This window comes from Procambarus clarkii, chromosome 30 (genome assembly GCF_040958095.1).
Source record: "Procambarus clarkii isolate CNS0578487 chromosome 30, FALCON_Pclarkii_2.0, whole genome shotgun sequence".
In the NCBI taxonomy this organism is placed as follows: domain Eukaryota; kingdom Metazoa; phylum Arthropoda; class Malacostraca; order Decapoda; family Cambaridae; genus Procambarus; species Procambarus clarkii.
In genome coordinates this window covers 24,593,503-24,616,261 of record NC_091179.1, presented here as the reverse complement: position 1 = coordinate 24,616,261, position 22,759 = coordinate 24,593,503, and the positions used below count along the sequence as shown (strand labels likewise).

General features: G+C 41.1%; 1 protein-coding gene across 10 annotated transcripts in view; it reads right to left on the bottom strand.

The window, feature by feature from the left end:
* The window catches only part of LOC123765545 (uncharacterized), a 238,530-nt gene that overhangs the window by 92,736 nt on the left and 123,035 nt on the right, over positions 1-22,759 (bottom strand). For 6 of the 10 annotated variants that reach the window (XM_069334059.1, XM_069334058.1, XM_045754206.2 and 3 more), the window contains 2 exons: positions 12,588-12,811; positions 4,008-4,052 (listed from right to left, as the gene is read on the bottom strand). In XM_069334059.1, the coding sequence (XP_069190160.1) occupies positions 4,008-4,052; positions 12,588-12,811 (269 nt within the window). The remainder of the gene's footprint in view (positions 1-4,007; positions 4,053-12,587; positions 12,812-22,759) is intronic. The other 4 variants (XM_069334060.1, XM_069334056.1, XM_069334063.1 and 1 more) reach the window with 1 other exon arrangement.

Below are 22,759 nucleotides of genomic sequence, written 5' to 3'. Positions count from 1 at the left end.
TTACACAACTCCCCCATGCACTCGAGCTATGTCAATAGGCCGTTCTCCCTTTTCGCCCTTACTTCATTATTAAGGGCGTTGAGGTGTTACTTCATGTTACTTCATGTTATGTTGAGGTGTTACTTCTTACTTCATCAAATTTTTTTCATTTGATGCATCATGTTATTGTGATTTCTGTGTGCAAATAATGCTGACTCTGGACATTCCCTCAATTCATTTATCTAATAAAAATATGTTAATAACCATAAGACTGAACATCATTCATTGTTAGCCACACTTATAATGCATTCTAACTGTTAACTACCTCTACACATCTAGGATGAGTACAATGACCCAACAACAAAATTAAAAATGGGTGCTGAAAAATTATATACGGTACTCTGTAGTCACCATGAGCAAAAAAAATCAGGACAATTTGAACAAGTGTAAACACACATAAAAACAGCACGAAACCTAATATCAAACACCTCAAGACCATAACCTCCCAGAAATACAACTATAGTATTGCAGGTGTGGATATTTTCAGAATCATCATATGCAGTTTGTGACGATAATCTCCTTCAAGAGATTGAGCCTGCTCTTCCCTCCAAAATACGTCACTACAAATATATAAAACTACTATGAAAGAAATGTCCAACAACGACAACAACATCTCCAAGGTTTGCCAGAGCGCAAAACGTATGCAGCCAGGGACACCTGCTCAGCCTCAAACCGCCAAACTACCTGTCTTGTTGCCGGCTACTCGCTGATTGGCCGCCGGTCTGGCTGCAACTGCACTCCACCCCCCCATACTACTTGATGTCTGGGGCCGCCACGACCTCAGTCCTCAGAATATTCAGTGCTTTCATACGGTTAACACTTCTTCCTGGTAGACTGAGCTTTGGCTTAAGTGTACTAAGAGAGGTGATAGCTTAAAGCCAATATTCCCGCACCTCTCATTTTATTGTATATTGCACAGCTTGTTATTGCTCCCTTGTCTTAACGTAACTTTTCATTTTGCCATTTAATTATTCTTATTATTTTGATTGATTGATTTTATTATACGAATTTGTATGTCCATTTTATTCATGTTTTGTTTATCTAACGTAATTAAAATTTCATTGTTAAAATTTACTTGTGTTTTGTGTGTCTTCTCCTTACCATACCACAGACGAAGTTCCAGATTTTCTATTTTTTTTTAATTTTATGTGACGAGGCCATACCCCTAGCTTTGAACAGCCGAACACCAACGCGTTACCGTCACAAGTTATACAAGATATATCATCAAATAAGATAGGAATTAAACTCTAAATTCAAATGAATACATAATAATAAACTTAAAGTTCTTGTAAAGAAGCTGGTGTCGTGTGTGGTTGGAGAAGGGAAGGGGGGGGGGGGGACTATAAGGAGAAAGCACCAAGTTATTATGACTATATAGCACTGGGACGGGGTCAGGATAAAAATTTGGGATAGGACGAGGGGGGGGGAAAGAATGGTGCCCAAATACTTGGATGGTCGGGGATTGAATGCCAACCTGCATGAAGTTTCATGTGCTTCATGAGATGAAGCACATATGCTTCATCTCATCAATATTATACTGTACATAGTTCTGGACATCATAAAATAGTTAGGGCCTCCAAAATACTGTACTGTACTCTTTAACCCTTAAACTGCGCATGGTGTATATATACAACTGGACCCAACGATACTACAAGTTAAATTTTCAACTAGTTTTAACGCTTTCCAATTTTTTCTGCATAATCTACTAGGCAAACACTCCAACTTTGTCTAAATGATCACCAATGTAACTTGAAAAACAAGAAAATTAAAAATAATTATAAAATTTAATATTTAAAATTTCAGATTTTCTGATCAGCTGCAAAAATATTAAATATTACCAATTATTCATTAAGTGTTATTATGCTCTCAGAATAGTATATGATTTTCATTTTAATAAATTTAGAGTATAGATTTTCAGTTTAGTTTACTGTAAATAAAATCGTCAATATGGCATTTGAAATATGTACCAAACTCAGACAATAAAATTTATAACTCAAAACATTTAGTTTTATGAAAAATCCATTCTAATAGGATTGTAGAACAGACAGCGGCGCACACTATATGTAAAAATGGCGAGATTCGATCAGAAACTGGATTTTTTTTAAGTTGACTCAATGTTGAAACTCTAGTTTTAGAGATAATTGAAGTTGAAGTTACCGACAATGTATAAGATAGTTCTAATTCATTAATTTGCTTGTATGTTTTAATAAACATTGTTTGGTATTCGTACTTAAATATGTGAAAGTTGTAGATCAACATGTGTTGAAATGAAGTAAAAAAAAAAAAAAAAAAAAAAAACAATAGAGGGATAATTATAATAATTATAATGATTTAGGGTATATATTTAGGGTATACTTTATATATGTCAAAAAGCCTTAATATTGTCCCTAATCATAAAAAATCAAAAGAAACAAGAAAAATAGAGCTTTAAATTAAATCTGAAAAAATCAGGGAAAAAACAATTAAAAGTCCCAAGTTCTGCCAGTTATGACTGATTTATTTGTTGACCAATTTAATTCTATCTTCACATAATTAGGGAGGGGTATGCATTCTCCAGGATGTAGAGATTACAATGAAATCAAATAATAAACAAAGAAGAAAAAACAAAAAAATAAAAAAAATCAAATCTCAAAAAAAAAAATTGACCTTGTTTAATAGTAATACCTGTTACTTTCACCAATGTATTTGTATGATATACAGCAAAATAGAGCATAATAACATACTCATTATTATTTGTGTTATTATGTATTACTCAGCAATGCTCTAAAGGCACCAGCTGCATATCCACCGTGAGCACTTCTAACTACTATTCTTCTTTGTGCATCGGACAGGTGCTTGCATCTCTTTATTACTGCATTATCCCTCAGTTCCAGTTAATTGGAGCTGTTCTCATTATCAACAAAATGTTCTTTAAAAAAAAATTATCTAAAATCCATTTCTGAAAATATTGGGATGAAACTTTCACTATGCTGAAGCCAATATGTTGGAGATTTGTTTAACATTTAATATTAATTTTCACATAATTCAAATATATTTTCACCCAGCCCCAGCTTATACCCCCAATTTACAACCCAGGCTGTAGCAGGGGTAAGGGTTAACCGTTCATGTGCCTAATTGCTGGTAATTTACAGTTTTCTTTTTCAAACGCCTGCTCATGACTCGTATTTGTCAACCACCATATCTATGATGTCCACACTCCATAAAGTTATCTATCGCATCCTCAAGATTATCTGGGGTCAGTTACACCCTAATTTTTGGTATCTTTATATCCTTAGGCATTGAGTTCCTGTTTCTTTTTTCTTTTTTCCCCACACAAAAGGTTGTTAATCCAAGATCTCCAAATATACCAGTCTTGCCACAACTCATTGCAGCTAAATAATAAAGTTTACCAGAGGCATCTTTAAAGCTAATGGTTTGACTATGTCCCAAACTGTAGCTATATGATATATAACCGTTACTGTATTTCAAAAGTTGTATTAAATATATTTTGATTACAGTATAGCCAACCAAGGAAGGTGTTTCCTCACACTGTGCCAGGTTTCTCATAATACAAATAATATTGTGAATATTCTTAAAAATATAATGGACTCCTTCAGCACACATAGTGTAGGTTACCTCACACTGTGATGGTTAACTTATTTATTTATTAACTTATACCAGTTAATAACTACAAGTGAATGACACATTCACTTATACCAGTTAATAACTGCAAGTGGATGACTCATACACTTATAACAGTTAATAAACAAAACCTCAGAAGAAAACAAATGTTAGAAACACACAAACTATATGCATACTACAACAGTGTCCTTCTACTAGGCATTAATCTGAATATCTTTGTTCACCCCATTCATAACTTATTATGAACACTAGGATTGTAAAAGAACTACTGTAACTGGACTATAAGAGGGTTAACACTGTTAATAATATGAAAGCCATAACTCTTAATATATCACACAAGTACTGACCACACTCAGCTTCGTGATGTACTCTCGACTTAAATCCAATATTAGCTGTAAAATAACATAAAGACAAATATAATGTATACACATCAGGCAAACTCAGAAAACTATTACATTTCAAATATATAGTGTGCACTTCTTATTCAAAGACAGCAAAAGATTTGGCCTCCTGGACCAAATGATCAACAAACTAGACAATGTTTAAGGATTCCTTTGATGAAAAGAGAATTGTTATCTTATGTGTATTAAAATGATATGATGAAAATTTTAAAAAATAAAATAATGTTTCTATTAGCTAGCTTCTTATCTATTGCATTAAACTACTTAATTCTCATGCTATAAGAAATAAATCCACTATTAAAGCTCAATCCCAGAATCACAAGTCCTATTTTCTCTACTGGAACCCCTATCTTGACTACCTGAACCACTATCTCCTCTACCGGAACCCCCATTTCCTCTACCTGAACCCTTATATCCACCACCTGAACCCCTATCTCCACCACCTGAACCCCTATCTCCTCTACTTGAACCCCTACCTCCACCTCCTGAACCCCTATCTTAACCACCTGAACCCCTATTTCCACCACCTGAAACCCTATCTCCACCACCTGAATCCCTATCTCCAACACCTGAACCCCTACCTCCACCACCTAAACCCCTATCTCCACCACCTGAACCCCTATCTCTACCACCTGAACCCTTATATCCACCACCTGAACCCATATCTTCTCTACTTGAACCCCTATCTCCTCTACTTGAACCCCTATCTCCACTACCTGAATCCTTATCTCCACTACCTAAACCCTGTATTACCACTACCTAAACCCCTATCTCCACTACATATAACATTATACTACATAAGTGCAACCCTTCCTCTAAACAGACAGTACATTTTAATACTAAATGTAATAAGTACATTCCTGACTGCCTGCATAGTACATAAATACACTTAATTGTGCTGTTACATTTACCTCCCCATATATTCTCCTCATTTTCTTTTAATATACTTAAAATTTTTAGGTTGAAGTTTTTGTGTTCAATTCTATATACACAAGTTTTAAATGCATAAACAATTTATTTTTCAGTATTATTAAACAACACAGATTTTATACAAAATTTGAAAATATCCTGATTTACTTTATAATTTATTGAAAGACTTTAGTTTTGTTTTATTAGTTTTATAAAATTGTAATATCAATATAGCTATAGGTTAAGTACTAATTGTAATTAAGAAGCAATAAATGCTATTTACATGCTTGTCCTCCTACACACCCCCCCTCCATGGTGCCTCCTTGGCGTAGTGAGGGGCTCAGTACACCTCCCTGGGACCGGTGTGGGTTGCCTGTGCCCCCCTCTCCTGCCCCTTCTTTGGGTGGTGTACGTGCTGAAGGGCACCACGTAGGGGCCTTGTGAGCCATCGGACCACCCGCTGGAGGGGTCGCCTGTGAGGGGCCGCCCTGAGTGGATGGTTGGGTGTCCAAGCTGGGGCGATAGGGAGAATGGGGTCTTAGCACCAGTGTAGGAGAATGGACGATGTAGAAGGACTCTCCTGTTGAAAAGGGGGAACACCGCTGGGGATGACGCACCCTTCCTGCACTGGCCCACGCTCGGCCTCCCTGGCTGCCCTGGTAGGTGGTATCTCTTGGTTTCGGGTCCCAAACTTTTGAAATTGTTTGCTGAATGGATGACGACACGACTTCTCTTACCTAGGCTCATGGGGTGGGCGACCTGGCCCCTAAGTCGGACCATCCTGGAAGACCGGGCTCTATAGCCCCCGCTGCAGGGCCCGGTTTAGGCCCAGACCAGACTCTTCCTCCCTGCTCCCCTCCCTCCTCTGTGGTTGGGTTGAGCCCCAAGCCCGCTGTGGTGACCGCCTCGTCCCCTTGCACAGCTCCATCTCTTATTGTGACTACTGTGCTTTATGACCCATCTCTCTCTAAAGGTTCTCATCGCCGTCCCCGCCACGGCCGCTCTCGCATGCTCCCTTTCCATACTCATTCATACCATACTTTGTTTGGTCCTGCTACATGGACTAAGTACTTTGACCTCCATCCTTTAGATTCAACCCCTCCTGACGATTTTTCCCTTCATAGGCATCTCGTAGATTCAGTAGATGCCTCTGTTACCTTCAACCCCACCCGTCTTGGTACCCGTGTCGTTGCTGCTCCTTCTCAGGATGCAGCTACTCGCTTGGTCGCCTTATCCTGCATTGGTAGACCCCTGTTTGGGTCTTCAAGAACGCTCGGTTAAATGCCAGTGTGGGCACTGTTCTCCTCCCGCACCATGTTGCAACTGGTGTTAGGAATCTAAAAGACTGCCACAAGGATATCAAGCATATCCTCGAGGCCCAGGGTCATTCTGTCCTTCAGGTGGATACGTTTACTCATCCCCCTCATGGTCATCGCCGTCTGCCCCTTCGGGTTATGAAGATTACTTTTGATGGTAGGACCCTTCTGCCCTCTGTCATTCTTGCTGGTGCCAGATGCTCCATTCAAAAGTATATTCCATCTCCTCGGCTCTGCAATAAGTGCTGGAGGTTTGGGCATGGTGCCCTCAAGTGCTCTAGTCCTGTCTCCCTCTGTCCCATGTGTGGAGGCGAGGATCACTCTAAGTTGGAGTGCGCTTCTCCCCATGCCCGTTGCCTTAATTGCGGTGAGGCCCACCCTACCTTCTCCCACACATGTATATGTTACAAACTTGAGGCAGCCATCCTCAACTTGAAGCACCGGGACCATTTGTCTTTTCCTGAGGCTAGGCACCAAGTTCATCGTCTCCCTTATTTCGCTGGTTTCTTATGTGCGCGTGGTGCGCTCTTCTTCTCCTCGTCCTTCCCACCTTCCTCAGTCTCACAACCGTTTCCAAGCCTTAGACCCGGACATGCCCACCACCTCCTCCCCTGTCTCTTTCCGTTCTGTCCCAGAGGGTCCCCCTCCTGGTTCTCTATCTAGGGTTCCCCTTCTTTCTACCCAATCTGTCGTGTCTCCTGTGTCTTCTTTCTCCTCTCCCTTTGGTCCTCATTCCCATCCTTCTCCCCTGTCTCTTGGCTCTCCACGCCGCTTGACTGTGTGGGCCGAAGTTCATCGCTCTCCTGGTGGACAGGTTGTTCGCTCTCGCTCCTCTTCTCCCATTGAGACGCTGGAGTCTGTTGCCCAGTAAATTGCTGCTGGGACACCTGTCTCTTTGAGTCAGAAGCGGAAACCTGGCTTCTCTCCTTCCTCCTCCCTGGTAGGTAAGAAGGCTTCGCTTTCTTCTTCACCCCCTTTCTCTTATTCTGTCGTTCCTTCCCCTCCCGTTTCGGTGGTAGAGCCCCCCTGTTCCTACTGTGGAGGTTTCTTTAGCCCCCGGTTCCATCTCGGTTACTGCCCTTGCTGAGGTACGCTCCCCTCTTTCTGCCCCTCTCAGTTGCCTCCTCCTCCTCCTCCTCCTCCTCCTCCAGACCCTGCTTGTCCGCCTCTGATCTGTCCTCCCACTCCATGTCCATGTCCATGTAGCACGGGCTATGGTGAGCCCGTATTCCTCCCGCTCCTTTCCCTCCTTCTTTACTCAGTATACCCATGCCACCTAACCTTGACTTCGCTGACCCTGTGCTTCTTTAACGTGCTGTGTTCCTTTTTCACCTTTCTTTCTTCTTTGTTCTCTGTTGCTATCCTTACTCTTTTTGTCGATGTCTATTCTTCAGTGGAACATCCGTGGATATTACGCCAATTTCCTTGACCTCCAACTTCTAATTTCACAGTTTTCACCCCTTTGTGTCTGTCTCCAGGAGCCGATGCTTGGTGTTCGTCCTGGTCTATTCTTTTCTCTCTCCCGCCCTCCCCCCCCAGCAACAGCTGGGGCCCATAACTCTTCTGCTCTCTTAATTCGCTCAGATGTTCCCTTCGTCCCCTTACTTTTTTCATCACCTCTCCACTGTTCTGCTGCCCGTGTCTTTGTGCATATATGGTACATGCTTTGTTCCATTCATCTCCCCCCTACTGTCCTACTTTCTCTTCCCGATCTTAAACACCTCCTAGATTCCTTGCCGGGGCCTGTGCTCCTGCTGGGTGATTTCAATTGTCGTCATGCCCTTTGGGGTGATGCGCTGACAAACACCCGGGTTTGCCTCCTTGAACCTTTCATCCTCTCTTCTTCCCTGCCTCTTCTGAATTCTGGTGAGCCCACTCATTTGGACTCTCGGACTCGCTCCCTTTCCTGTCTCGATCTTTCTCTGTGCTCGTCATCCCTTTCCTTAGATTTCGGGTGGTGGGTCCTTGATGACCTCCATGGCAGTGACCATTTTCCTATCCTTTTTACCTTTTTCTCTTTTCACCCTCCTCTCTCCATCCCTAGGTGGCAGTTTGCCGAGGCTGACTGGCGCCTCTTTACTCTCCGTGCTACTATTTCCGACCTCTCCGTTCTGCCTCTCCCTTGCGCCCTCTTTCTTTTTCATGACACTGTCTTTGACGCTGCCCTCCACTCTATTCCTCACTCTTCCTCTCGGGGAATGGCTGCACGCTGTAAGCGTGCAGCCTGGAAGAGGCATCACCGCCGGCAGACGGTTGAGTCCTTTCTTCTGTTTCGGAAGGCAAGTGCGGTGGCCCATAGGACCATCCATGCTGCTAAACGTGCATGCTGGATGTCTTATGTCTCCACCGTTACGTCCGAAACTCCTCTGCCACTTGTCTGGAAGCGTATCCGCAAGATAGCGGGTAAGTTCGTTCCCGATGTCTCGCTGGTCCTTCGCCTCCGTGGTGCTCTTGTGGCGGGCCCGTTGCAGGTCGCGACCGAACTGGGTTCCCACTTTTCATCTGTTAGTTCTGGTTCTCATCTTCCCCAATCCTTCCTTCTTCGTAAGCCTATTCTTGAATCTTGCCCTTTAGATTTCGGTACCCATCTTCGCCTTCCCAATAACGATCCCTTCTCTCTCTCTGAGCTTCAGTCTGCCCTTACCCTCTGCAGTTCTACGGTGGTAGGCTCCGATGGCATTCATTATGAAATGCTTCGCCATCTCCCTCCATGCACGTCTCAGTATTTACTGAGTCTGTACAATCGGGTCTGGGAGTCGTCGTCAGTCCCTGAGGACTGGCTCGATGCTGTTGTCCTCCATGTTCGGAAACCAGGATCTCTCGGGTCATCCCCCAAGGACTTCCGCCCTATTGCCCTCGCGAGTTGTGTCTGCAAGCTCTTTGAACATATGGTTAACGTTCGTTTGATGTGGTTCTTGGAACCCTATCACCACCTCTCCCCTTCTCAATTTGGTTTTCACAAGTGCCGCAGCACAACGGATGTCCTGGTGAACTTGGAGGTCTATATTCGTGCTGCTTTTGCTGCGAAGACCTCCGTTGTTGCTGGCCTTTTTGACCTGGAAAAGGCTTACGACACTACCTGACGGTATCATGTTCTGTCTCAACTTCATTCTTTTGGCCTTCGTGGGAATCTCCCTCTCTTCCTCCAAAGTTTCCTCTTTCGTCGTTCCTTTTGTGTGAGGCTTGGAACCACTCTCTCTGCCCCTTTTAGGCAGTATGAGGGTGTGCCCCAGGGTAGTGTTCTGAGCACTACTCTTTTTCTAGTTGCCCTCAAAGGTCTTCTTTCCTCTCTTCCTTCTGGCATCTTCTCCGCTCTCATTGTTGACGATCTTACCTTTTGCTGTCAGGGTGATGATTCACCTCTCCTTCAACGGAGGCTTCAACTTGCAATTGATGCCATCATCTTGGGCCACCGATCATGGCTTCAAGTTCTCTGTGTCTAAGACTTGTGCTATGACTTTTACTCGGAAGCATGTCGTTCTTCATCCCTCTTTGTCGCTTTATGGTCATCCCCTTGTGTACAGGGGTTCCGCTAAGCTTTTGGGGTTAATCTTGACACTCGTTTGTCTTGGTCTCCCCATGTCTCTTACCTCCGAGTTGAATGCTCTAAGGCCCTTAACCTACTTAAGGTTTTGTCCCATACTTCTTGGGGAGCGGATAGGTGCACGCTCCTCTATTTGCACTCCTCTCTGGTCCTGTCTAAACTCGATTATGGTTGCCCTGCATACTCTTCTGCTTCTCCTTCTACTCTTCGCCATTTTGATGCTTTGCACCATACTGGGTTGCGTCTCAGCTCTGGTGGCTTTCGTTTGACTCCCCCCCTCAGTTTGTATGTTGACACTGGCTTCCTCTCTCTCCAGGACCGCCGTGAGCACTACTGTCTTCGCTATCTTGCGCGGTCCTTACAACATCCTTTCTCTTGCCTTTGTTGTGCTTTAACTTTTACCCGCTCCTGTGGTTCCTGTTCCTCTTCATCGCCTCCCTCTTTCTGTCCGTTTATCTCACTTACAGGATTCCCTTTCTGTTCGTATTTCTAATGTTTCTCCTCGTATTGTTCCTTTCTTGCCCCCATGGAGAGTCCCCTTCCAAAGTTTTGTACATCCTTGACCAGCATCACTAAGGCTTTTACCCCTCCTACAATTCTGAAACTCCTTTTCCTTGAGCACTTTTCTTCGCACTCCCACTCTGTTTCCATTTTCACCAATGGGTCTAAGTCTGCGAACGGTGTGGGCTACTCTGTTGTTTTTCCTGACCGCACTTATATGTGTCGCCTCCCTTCGGAGGCTAGCGTCTTCACAGCAGAACTTTATGCTATTCTCTCCGCCTCTTGCTTTCTCATCGTCGATCCTCCTTTGTGGTTGTAGTTGACTCTCGTAGTGCCCTCATGGCTCTAGGGTCCTCTAATTTTGTCCATCCGGTGGTCATTGAGATTCAACATTGGCTGTTTCTTATTTCTATTAAATTTAAATCAGTAGAGTTTTGCTGGGTTCCCAGCCATATTGGTGTTTCTTTAAATGAGCGTGCGGATGCTGCCACTAGGGAAGCTATCCGTTTTTGCCTTATCTCCTGTAAAGGTATTCCTTATTCCAACTTTTATCCTGTTATTCATTCCTCCATCCTTGCCCGTTGGCAGGATTGTTGGTCTTCTGTAGTTGGTAACAAGCTGCGCACTCTTAAACGTAGTGTGTCCCCGTGGCCTTCCTCCTGCCACCGTAACCTGCGGTGGGAAACTGCTCTAGCAAGGTTGCAGATTGGCCATACTCGCTTAACTCACGGCCACTTAATGGAGCGCCACAATACTCCTTATTGTCTAAATTGCGTTGTCCCTCTTACAGTTGTGCATATCCTTGTTGAATGTCCTGACTTCCAGGACAAGCGTGTGTCTTGCTTTCCAACCGTCCCTCGCAGTCACTTATCCCTCGATAGAATTCTTGGTGAATCGGATACTTTTGATATCGTTTGTCTTATGCGTTTCTGTTCTCGTATTGGCATTCTTGGTGATATTTAGCGCCCTCTGATTATTTCGCACTTTGATGGTGCTACATAGTCTTCCCGGTTTGGTGCCTTCATTTGATAATTACTTACTTACCAACTCCTACACTCCCATGGTTAGGATAGGTCGTGGTTTTCTATATAGCTTTTCAGGTAAACTCTAATATTCACAATATTTTGGTGTGATGCTGGCAATTAAGTGTATTTATGTACTATGCTGATAGTCAGAATTGTACTTATTTCAGTTAGTATTAAAACGTATTGTCTATTCGGAGGATGGGCTGCATATGTAATACCTCCATTGAGGTAATACTTATGTAGTGGCTTGATAATTTTTTTTTAGTTCATTGTGTCGGGGGACAGGAAGCCAGAGTGTATTCATACATGTTTGGCCTTTTTTTTTATCAAGACCCCCAGGTCGAATTCCCCCCCCCCCCCAGGCCGAATTACTGACCCCGCCCAGGATGCAATGCCCCAACAAGCTGACTAAATCCTGAGTACCTACTTACTGCTAGGTGAACAGAGTCATTAGGTGAAAGGAAATGTGCCCAACCATTTCTGTCCCATATAGGATTCGAACCTGGAATTCTCGATTGTGCATAGAGACCGAACCCGGCTGTACTACCGGGACCCTTGGTCCAGAACGGACCGAAACATCGTCGCTTCTACTGAGCTACAAGTGCTTCATTCAAACGTAATTAAAGGGCCATTTCTATTGCAAAACTGATGTCCACTGTGACAGTCCTATTAACATTACAAATGTCCTATATACTGTCTCCAAATATAAATATATATAATTGTGGACGCCAAAACCTGGGAATAAAATACCATGGAATATAAGCCCGAGGTATAGGCCTATGTGTCACGAGAAACCTTGAAGAGGTTGTTGAGATAATCACCCGAAACAGTGACACAGAAATATATATTACAACAAACGTGTTCTTTAACCCTCTTGGTGGTAATCAAATGTCATAAAGAATCTAATACGTCCCAAGGCACAGATGTAAACAAGATCTGAAGAGGCTATAGCCATGTGGGCCTGTGGGCCACTCCAAGCAACAGCCTGTTGGACCAAGATATCTCAAGCCAATCTTGGCCTCAGGCCGGGCTTGGGGGAATACAAGAATTTCCAGAGCCCACTCTAGGTATACTCCATGTATGAACCAGTTCTGGCGAGTCATTGATGAGGTATGAACCAATTCTGGCGAGGTATATACCTCAGTGAGGTATATGAGGTATAAACCTCAAATTATGACATTAAATAAGTAATTATTTCCCTTCCCCACCCCTGTCAACCCCCCTCTTTTACCTGGATGAAAGCAGGGTCCTCATCTTCGAAATCATCTGGATCCTGCACGAGATCCTCCTCCAGGAGTGATGCTAGGATGCCTCGAGGGCGGCGCGCTGGTGGTGTGGCGGTGGGCGTGGGCGGCGGCGTGGTGGGGCCGCCCGCTCCTTTCCTCCAGTGTTCCCATAGTTTCCAACATACCAGGGAACCCACGCCCACTAAAAAAATGACGCTGCCCGCTCGAACTGCAACAAGAAGAAACAAAACGGTTAACATCAAATCACCTGTGAATTTATCCAACCCCTCCTCTGTTGTTTAAGATTCAGCTACTAAGAACAAAAAGTTCCAGGTAGCACGGGCTATGGTGAGCCCGTAGTGGACTTACCTGGCACAGGAGCGAGGCTGTAACTGTGAACCCGTCCTCACACTAAGCTGTTAAAAACAGCGGCTGTCCTCTCCAGATGCATTCATTAATTGTAACATACTGGCTTGTTCTCGTATAAGAACAAAGGTAATTGCAGAAGGCCTATTGGCCCATACGAGGCAGCTCCTATCTATAACCACCCAATCCCACTCATATACATGTCCAACCCACGTTTGATACAATAGAGAGACACCACCTCCACCACGTTACGCGGTAATTGGTTCCACAAATTTATTTATTTATTTATTTATTTTATTTATTTATTTATGCATATACAAGAATGTACATTGTGAATGTGAGGATACATGATATGGTAATTACAGTCTTGTAAAGCCACTAGTACGCGCAGCGTTTCGGGCAGGTCCTTAATCTAAGAAAATTTTAAGGAGGTAAATACTTGCAAAATTTATAGACAAAAAAATGATAACAGTTACATGGAATGAAAAAAAGAAGATGAGAGAAAATTGTAGGTACAGTATATACATAAGAACAAAGGTAACTGCAGAAGGCCTATTGGCCCATACGAGGCAGCTCCTATCTATAACCACCCAATCCCACTCATATACTTGTCCAACCCGCGCTTGAAACAATCGAGGGACCCCACATCCACCACGTTACGCGGCAATTGGTTCCACAAATCAACAACCCTGTTACTGAACCAGTATTTACCCAAGTCTTTCCTAAATCTAAACTTATCCAATTTATACCAATTGTTTCGAGTTCTGTCTTGTGTTGATACTTTTAATACCCTATTAATATCCCGTTTGTTATGTCCATTCACCCACTTGTAAACCTCTATCATGTCACCCCTAACTCTTCGGCTTTCCAGTGAATGCAACTTAAGCTTTGTTAATTTTTCTTCATATGAAAGATTTCTAATTTGGGGAATTAACTTAGTCATCCTACGCTGGACACATTCAAGTGAATTTATATCCATTCTATAATATGGCGAACAAAACTGAACTGCATAATCTAAATGGGGCTTAACTAGAGCAAGATATAGTTTGAGAACCACACCAGGTGTCTTGTTACTAACGCTGCGATTAATAAATCCAAGTGTCCGATTTGCCTTATTACGAAGATTTATGCATTGATCCTTTTGTTTTAAATTCTTACTAATCATAACTCCCAGATCCCTTTCGCAATCCGACTTCGCAATCTCAACACCATCTAGCTCGTATCTTGTAACTCTATCATCATTACCTAACCTCAGAACTTTACATTTATCAGCATTAAACTGCATCCGCCAATCCTTTGACCATTTCAAAACCCTATCAAATTGGATAAGTTTAGCTTTAGGAAAGAGTTGGGTAAATACTGGTTCGGTAACAGGATTATTGATTTGTGGAATCAATTGTTATATTATCATAGCAATATGGAAGTTGTAGTGAAGGACCTGGTGACTCTAGTGGGAGCCCTGAGGACAGAGTTGGACTCTCTGCGGGAGGAGGTGCGTCAGCTTAAAAAACAACGAGAAGTAACGAAGGAGGAGACCAGCAGTAAAGGGACCTCGTCTTGGAGAGTTGCGAAAGACAGGGGCCTTAAGAAGACTTTGATAAAGCCGCCTTCAAACGCCATAGCAACTTCAAATTCATTTGACGTTTTGGAGGACGAGTGCTGTGGAGAGACTGTGGATCGCGCAAAAGGGAAAGCAACGAAGAGAAAGGAAGCGCAGGCCCCTCAGAAAGTAAAGGAAGTACCTAAGCAAACATTAGTTGTGGGAGATTCCCAGATAAGGTATTTGGATAGAACGTTTTGTGCTAGAGATAGGGGGAACAGGTTAAGGGTTTGCTATCCCGGAGCTGGCATTGGTGATATTATAAACAACATGAATGATATTATGGCTGGTAATGGGAACAATCCCATTATTTGCATTAGCGTGGGAGGAAATGATGTTGGTCGAGTCAGGAGTGAGGAACTGATTCAGAGGTATAAAACAGCCATAGAGTTAGTTAGGAGCAAGGGAGGAATCCCGATCATATGTGGCATTCTTCCAAGAAAGGGAGTGGGAAATGGATGGATATCGAGGGCACTTGGTGTCAATTGCCGGCTGGAAAGATATTGCAAATCAAATGCAATATCTTTCATAGACAACTGGGAACACTTCTATGGAAGAAATGAAATGTATGCTCGTGATGGGGTGCATCTATCGAGAGCTGGGGTTGTTGCTGTTGCGAACTCGCTAGAAGAAGTGGTTAGAGGTGTTTGTTTGGGTTTAAACTGTTAGTAGATAGAGGTATGGGAATTGATTTGGAGGAAGGAGGTAATAAAAGTATGTGTTTGTGGGAGAAAGGAATTGGCAAAACGATCAGGGAAAGAGAAGGTCCGCAAAATAACAATTCACTTAGGGTATATTACACTAACAGTAGAAGTCTAAGAAATAAAATTAACGAATTAAATGCTCTTGTCTGCACAGAAAAAATAGATATTATTGCACTTACCGAAACGTGGATGAATGTAGAAAATAGAGAACTATTAGCTGAATATCAAATATATGGATTTAAACTATTTCACACAGATAGATATATTAGACGAGGAGGTGGAGTAGCCATATATGTTAGGGACAATTTGAAATGTAGTCTCAAAGAGGGAATCAAAACAGAGCCACACACAGAAACTATTTGGATTGAATTAAACGAAAAAGCTAAAAATATTATAATAGGAGTAATATATAGGCCACCAAATTTAGACAGAATGGAAGCAAAGCATCTATGGGATGAAATATCTAGAGCATCTAGATCTAACAGTATTTATGTCATGGGTGACTTTAATTTTAGCGGAATAAACTGGTTGAACAAAACAGGGAATAGGGAAGCAGAAGATTTTCTAGAATTAATTGACGATTGCTTTCTTACGCAACACATTAAGGAACCAACACGGGAAAATAATATTTTAGATTTAGTGTTAACTAACAGGGAAACGCAAATTAATGACATCGAAATAGGGAGTGAGCTAGGGAGCAGTGATCACAAAGAAATCAGATTTAGCATAGAATGGAATAGACCAGTAGGAGAAAATTCTGTTAAAGTGCCAGATTTTCGAAAAGCTGATTTTAATAGCCTAAGAAATTTTTTGGGTCAAATTGATTGGAAAGGCTTGGGTATGGGGTGTGGGCCGGTCTTGGAGCGAGACATGAACCCAGCGATAGGTGACTTAAATGGGGATTTCGATGTGGATTCAATATATAACTTATTTAAGAATATTCTAAACAAAGCACAGGAACGTAGTATACCATACAAATTGAATAGATCGTATACTAATGACCCAAAGTGGATAACAAAGAATTTGAAGAACCTTATAGGTAAAAAGAGAGCTTGGTACAAAAGGATTAAAAATGGGGAGGTCACTTTAGAACAGGAATTCGTACAACTGGTTAGAAATGTTAAAAAAGAGATAAGGAAAGCAAAAAGAAACTATGAAGTTCGCATAGCAGGGCAAGCAAAGACAAATCCTAAAGGGTTTTTTCAGTTATATCGTACTAAGACTAGGGAAAGGATAGGTCCATTAAAAACTGAGACAGGTCAAATAACAGATAGTGATGAAGAGATGAGTAGTATTTTTAATAAATATTTTGTATCTGTATTTACTAAAGAGGAACTTAACAATATGCCTTCAGCCGAACAAGTCTATGTGGGTGGGGACAAGGACAGGTTGACGAGTTTAGCAGTTACCAGGGAGGATGTTCTTAAACAAATAGTAAAACTCAAACCAAACAAATCCCCAGGGCCGGATGAAGTGTTTGCTAGGGTGCTTAGGGAATGCAAAGAGGAGCTTTGTGACCCACTGTCAACCATGTTTAATAAATCAATAGAGTCAGGCAGAGTGCCAGAGTTTTGGAAAGTTGCTAATGTGATACCAGTTTTTAAGAAAGGAGATAGATCACTTGCGTCTAACTATCGACCAATTAGCCTAACGTCTATTGTGGGAAAGTTACTCGAATCTATAATAGCAAATAAAATTCGTCTTCATCTTGAAAAACATAAATTGATAATTGAGTCGCAACATGGTTTTATAAATGGCCGTTCATGTTTAACAAATTTGTTATCTTTTTATTCTAGCATTGTTGAGGCAGTTGATAGTGGTAAGGATTGCGATGTTGTATACCTTGACTTTAGCAAAGCTTTTGATACAGTGCCACATGAAAGACTGATTAAAAAGATAGAGTCTCATGGTATTGGGGGTGCTATATTAAGCTGGATTAGGGCATGGCTATACCAAAGGAAACAGAGAGTTAGTATAAATGGAATCAAGTCAGAGTGGGAAAATGTTGTAAGTGGAGTGCCTCAAGGCTCTGTCCTGGGACCTCTGTTGTTTATAATATATATAAATGATTTAGATTCAGGTTTGAGTAGCAACATTTGCAAATTTGCCGATGATACGAAAATCGGTAGGGAAATTAATTCGGAGGAGGACTCACTATCACTTCAAGTTGATCTAGATAGGGTTTTGAAATGGTCAAAGGATTGGCAGATGCAGTTTAATGCTGATAAATGTAAAGTTCTGAGGTTAGGTAATGATGATAGAGTTACAAGATACGAGCTAGATGGTGTTGTGATTGCGAAGTCGGATTGCGAAAGGGATCTGGGAGTTATGATTAGTAAGAATTTAAAACAAAAGGATCAATGCATAAATGTTCGTAATAAGGCAAATCGGACACTTGGATTTATTAATCGCAGCGTTAGTAACAAGACACCTGGTGTGGTTCTCAAGCTATTTCTTGCTCTAGTTAGGCCCCATTTAGATTATGCAGTTCAGTTTTGGTCGCCATATTATAGAATGGATATAAATTCACTTGAACGTGTCCAGCGTAGGATGACTAAGTTAATTCCCCAAATTAGAAATCTTTCATATGAAGAAAGATTAACAAAGCTTAAGTTGCATTCACTGGAAAGGCGAAGAGTTAGGGGTGACATGATAGAGGTTTACAAGTGGATGAATGGACATAACCGGGGGGATATTAATAGGGTATTAAAAGTATCAACACAGGACAGAACACGAAACAATGGATATAAATTGGATAAGTTTAGATTTAGGAAAGACTTGGGTAAATACTGGTTCAGTAACAGGGTTGTTGATTTGTGGAACCAATTGCCGCGTAACATTGTGGAGGTGGGGTCCCTCGATTGTTTCAAGCACGGGTTGGACAAGTATATGAGTGGGATTGGGTGGTTATAGAATAGGAGCTGCCTCGTATGGGCCAATAGGCCTTCTGCAGTTACCTTTGTTCTTATGTTCTTATGTAATTACCGCATAACGTGGTGGAGGAGGAGTCCCTCGATTGTTTCAAGCGTGGGTTGGACATGTATATGAGTGGGATTGGGTGGTTATAGATAGGAGCTGCCTCGTATGGGCCAATAGACCTTCTACAGTTACCTTTGTTCTTATGTTCTTAATAATATCATCCCTGGTAACTGTTTAACTAGTCAACCTGTCCTCGTCCCCACCCACATAGACTTGTTCGGGTGAAGGCATAGAGTTAAGTTCTTCTTTAGTAAATACAGAGATAAAATATTTATTAAAAATATTACTCATCTCTTCGTCATTATCCGTTATCTGACCTGTCTCAGTTTTTAATGGACCTATCCTTTCCCTAATCTTTGTTCCATATAACTGAAAAAACCTTTAGGAAACTGAAGAAACCTTTAGTTCGCATAGCCTGGCGTGCTATACGAACTTTCATAGTTTCTTTTTGCTCTCCTTACCTCTTTTTTTAACATTTCTAACCAGTTGTGCGAATTCTTGTTCTAAACTGACTTCCCTATTCTTAATCCTTTTGTACCAAGCTCTCTTTCTACCTATAAGGTTTTTCAGATCCTTTGTTATCCATTTCGGGTCATTTGTATTTGATCTATTTAATGTGTAAGGTATACTACTTTCCTGTGCTTTGCTTAGAATATTTGTAAATAAGCTATATTTTGAATCCAAATCGAAATCCTCCTTTACATCACATATCGCTGAGTTCACGTCTTGCTCCAAGACCGGCCAATCCCCTATGCCCAAGACTTTCCAATCTGTTTGACCCAAACAATTTCTTAGGATATTAAAATTAGCAGTATATAAATATTTCTTAGTATATAAATTAATATGCAGTATTCCTTAGTATATAAATTAATATGCAGTATTTCTTAGTATATAAATTAATATGCAGTATTTCTTAGTATATAAATTAATATTATTATACATAAAAATTGTGTGTGTAGTTAACATAAGAACATAAGAACATAAGAACAAAGGTAACTGTAGAAGGCCTATTGGCCCATACGAGGCAGCTCCTATTCTATAACCACCCAATCCCACTCATATACTTGTCCAACCCGTGCTTGAAACAATCGAGGGACCCCACCTCCACAATGTTACGCGGCAATTGGTTCCACAAATCAACAACCCTGTTACTGAACCAGTATTTACCCAAGTCTTTCCTAAATCTAAACTTATCCAATTTATATCCATTGTTTCGTGTTCTGTCCTGTGTTGATACTTTTAATACCCTATTAATATCCCCCCGGTTATGTCCATTCATCCACTTGTAAACCTCTATCATGTCACCCCTAACTCTTCGCCTTTCCAGTGAATGCAACTTAAGCTTTGTTAATCTTTCTTCATATGAAAGATTTCTAATTTGGGGAATTAACTTAGTCATCCTACGCTGGACACGTTCAAGTGAATTTATATCCATTCTATAATATGGCGACCAAAACTGAACTGCATAATCTAAATGGGGCCTAACTAGAGCAAGATATAGCTTGAGAACCACACCAGGTGTCTTGTTACTAACGCTGCGATTAATAAATCCAAGTGTCCGATTTGCCTTATTACGAACATTTATGCATTGATCCTTTTGTTTTAAATTCTTACTAATCATAACTCCCAGATCCCTTTCGCAATCCGACTTCGCAATCACAACACCATCTAGCTCGTATCTTGTAACTCTATCATCATTACCTAACCTCAGAACTTTACATTTATCAGCATTAAACTGCATCTGCCAATCCTTTGACCATTTCAAAACCCTATCTAGATCAACTTGAAGTGATAGTGAGTCCTCCTCCGAATTAATTTCCCTACCGATTTTCGTATCATCGGCAAATTTGCAAATGTTGCTACTCAAACCTGAATCTAAATCATTTATATATATTATAAACAACAGAGGTCCCAGGACAGAGCCTTGAGGCACTCCACTTACAACATTTTCCCACTCTGACTTGATTCCATTTATACTAACTCTCTGTTTCCTTTGGTATAGCCATGCCCTAATCCAGCTTAATATAGCACCCCCAATACCATGAGACTCTATTTTTTTAATCAGTCTTTCATGTGGCACTGTATCAAAAGCTTTGCTAAAGTCAAGGTATACAACATCGCAATCCTTACCACTATCAACTGCCTCAACAATGCTAGAATAAAAAGATAACAAATTTGTTAAACATGAACGGCCATTTATAAAACCATGTTGCGACTCAATTATTAATTTATGTTTTTCAAGATGAAGACGAATTTTATTTGCTATTATAGATTCGAGTAACTTTCCCACAATAGACGTTAGGCTAATTGGTCGATAGTTAGACGCAAGTGATCTATCTCCTTTCTTAAAAACTGGTATCACATTAGCAACTTTCCAAAACTCTGGCACTCTGCCTGACTCTATTGATTTATTAAATATGGTTGACAGTGGGTCACAAAGCTCCTCTTTGCATTCTTTAAGCACCCTAGCAAACACTTCATCCGGCCCTGGGGATTTGTTTGGTTTGAGTTTTACTATTTGTTTAAGAACATCCTCCCTGGTAACTGCTAAACTCGTCAACCTGTCCTCGTCCCCACCCACATAGACTTGTTCGGCTGAAGGCATATTGTTAAGTTCCTCTTTAGTAAATACAGATACAAAATATTTATTAAAAATACTACTCATCTCTTCATCACTATCTGTTATTTGACCTGTCTCAGTTTTTAATGGACCTATCCTTTCCCTAGTCTTAGTACGATATAACTGAAAAAACCCTTTAGGATTTGTCTTTGCTTGCCCTGCTATGCGAACTTCATAGTTTCTTTTTGCTTTCCTTATCTCTTTTTTAACATTTCTAACCAGTTGTACGAATTCCTGTTCTAAAGTGACCTCCCCATTTTTAATCCTTTTGTACCAAGCTCTCTTTTTACCTATAAGGTTCTTCAAATTCTTTGTTATCCACTTTGGGTCATTAGTATACGATCTATTCAATTTGTATGGTATACTACGTTCCTGTGCTTTGTTTAGAATATTCTTAAATAAGTTATATATTGAATCCACATCGAAATCCCCATTTAAGTCACCTATCGCTGGGTTCATGTCTCGCTCCAAGACCGGCCCACACCCCATACCCAAGCCTTTCCAATCAATTTGACCCAAAAAATTTCTTAGGCTATTAAAATCAGCTTTTCGAAAATCTGGCACTTTAACAGAATTTTCTCCTACTGGTCTATTCCATTCTATGCTAAATCTGATTTCTTTGTGATCACTGCTCCCTAGCTCACTCCCTATTTCGATGTCATTAATTTGCGTTTCCCTGTTAGTTAACACTAAATCTAAAATATTATTTTCCCGTGTTGGTTCCTTAATGTGTTGCGTAAGAAAGCAATCGTCAATTAATTCTAGAAAATCTTCTGCTTCACTATTCCCTGTTTTGTTCAACCAGTTTATTCCGCTAAAATTAAAGTCACCCATGACATAAATACTGTTAGATCTAGATGCTCTAGATATTTCATCCCATAGATGCTTTGCTTCCATTCTGTCTAAATTTGGTGGCCTATATATTACTCCTATTATAATATTATTAGCTTTTTCGTTTAATTCAATCCAAATAGTTTCTGTGTGTGGCTCTGTTTTGATTCCCTCTTTGAGACTACATTTCAAATTGTCCCTAACATATATGGCTACTCCACCTCCTCGTCTAATATATCTATCTGTGTGAAATAGTTTAAATCCATATATTTGATATTCAGCTAATAGTTCTCTATTTTCTACATTCATCCACGTTTCGGTAAGTGCAATAATATCTATTTTTTCTGTGCAGACAAGAGCATTTAATTCGTTAATTTTATTTCTTAGACTTCTACTGTTAGTGTAATATACCCTAAGTGAATTGTTATTTTGCGGACCTTCTCTTTCCCTGATCGTTTTGCCAATTCCTTTCTCCCACAAACACATACTTTTATTACCTCCTTCCTCCAAATCAATTCCCATACCTCTATCTACTAACAGTTTAAACCCAAACAAACACCTCTAACCACTTCTTCTAGCGAGTTCGCAACAGCAACAACCCCAGCTCTCGATAGATGCACCCCATCACGAGCATACATTTCATTTCTTCCATAGAAGTGTTCCCAGTTGTCTATGAAAGATATTGCATTTGATTTGCAATATCTTTCCAGCCGGCAATTGACACCAAGTGCCCTCGATATCCATTCATTTCCCACTCCCTTTCTTGGAAGAATGCCACATATGATCGGGATTCCTCCCTTGCTCCTAACTAACTCTATGGCTGTTTTATACCTCTGAATCAGTTCCTCACTCCTGACTCGACCAACATCATTTCCTCCCACGCTAATGCAAATAATGGGATTGTTCCCATTACCAGAAATAATATCATTCATGTTGTTTATAATATCACCAATGCCAGCTCCGGGATAGCAAACCCTTAACCTGTTCCCCCTATCTCTAGCACAAAACGTTCTATCCAAATACCTTATCTGGGAATCTCCCACAACTAATGTTTGCTTAGGTACTTCCTTTACTTTC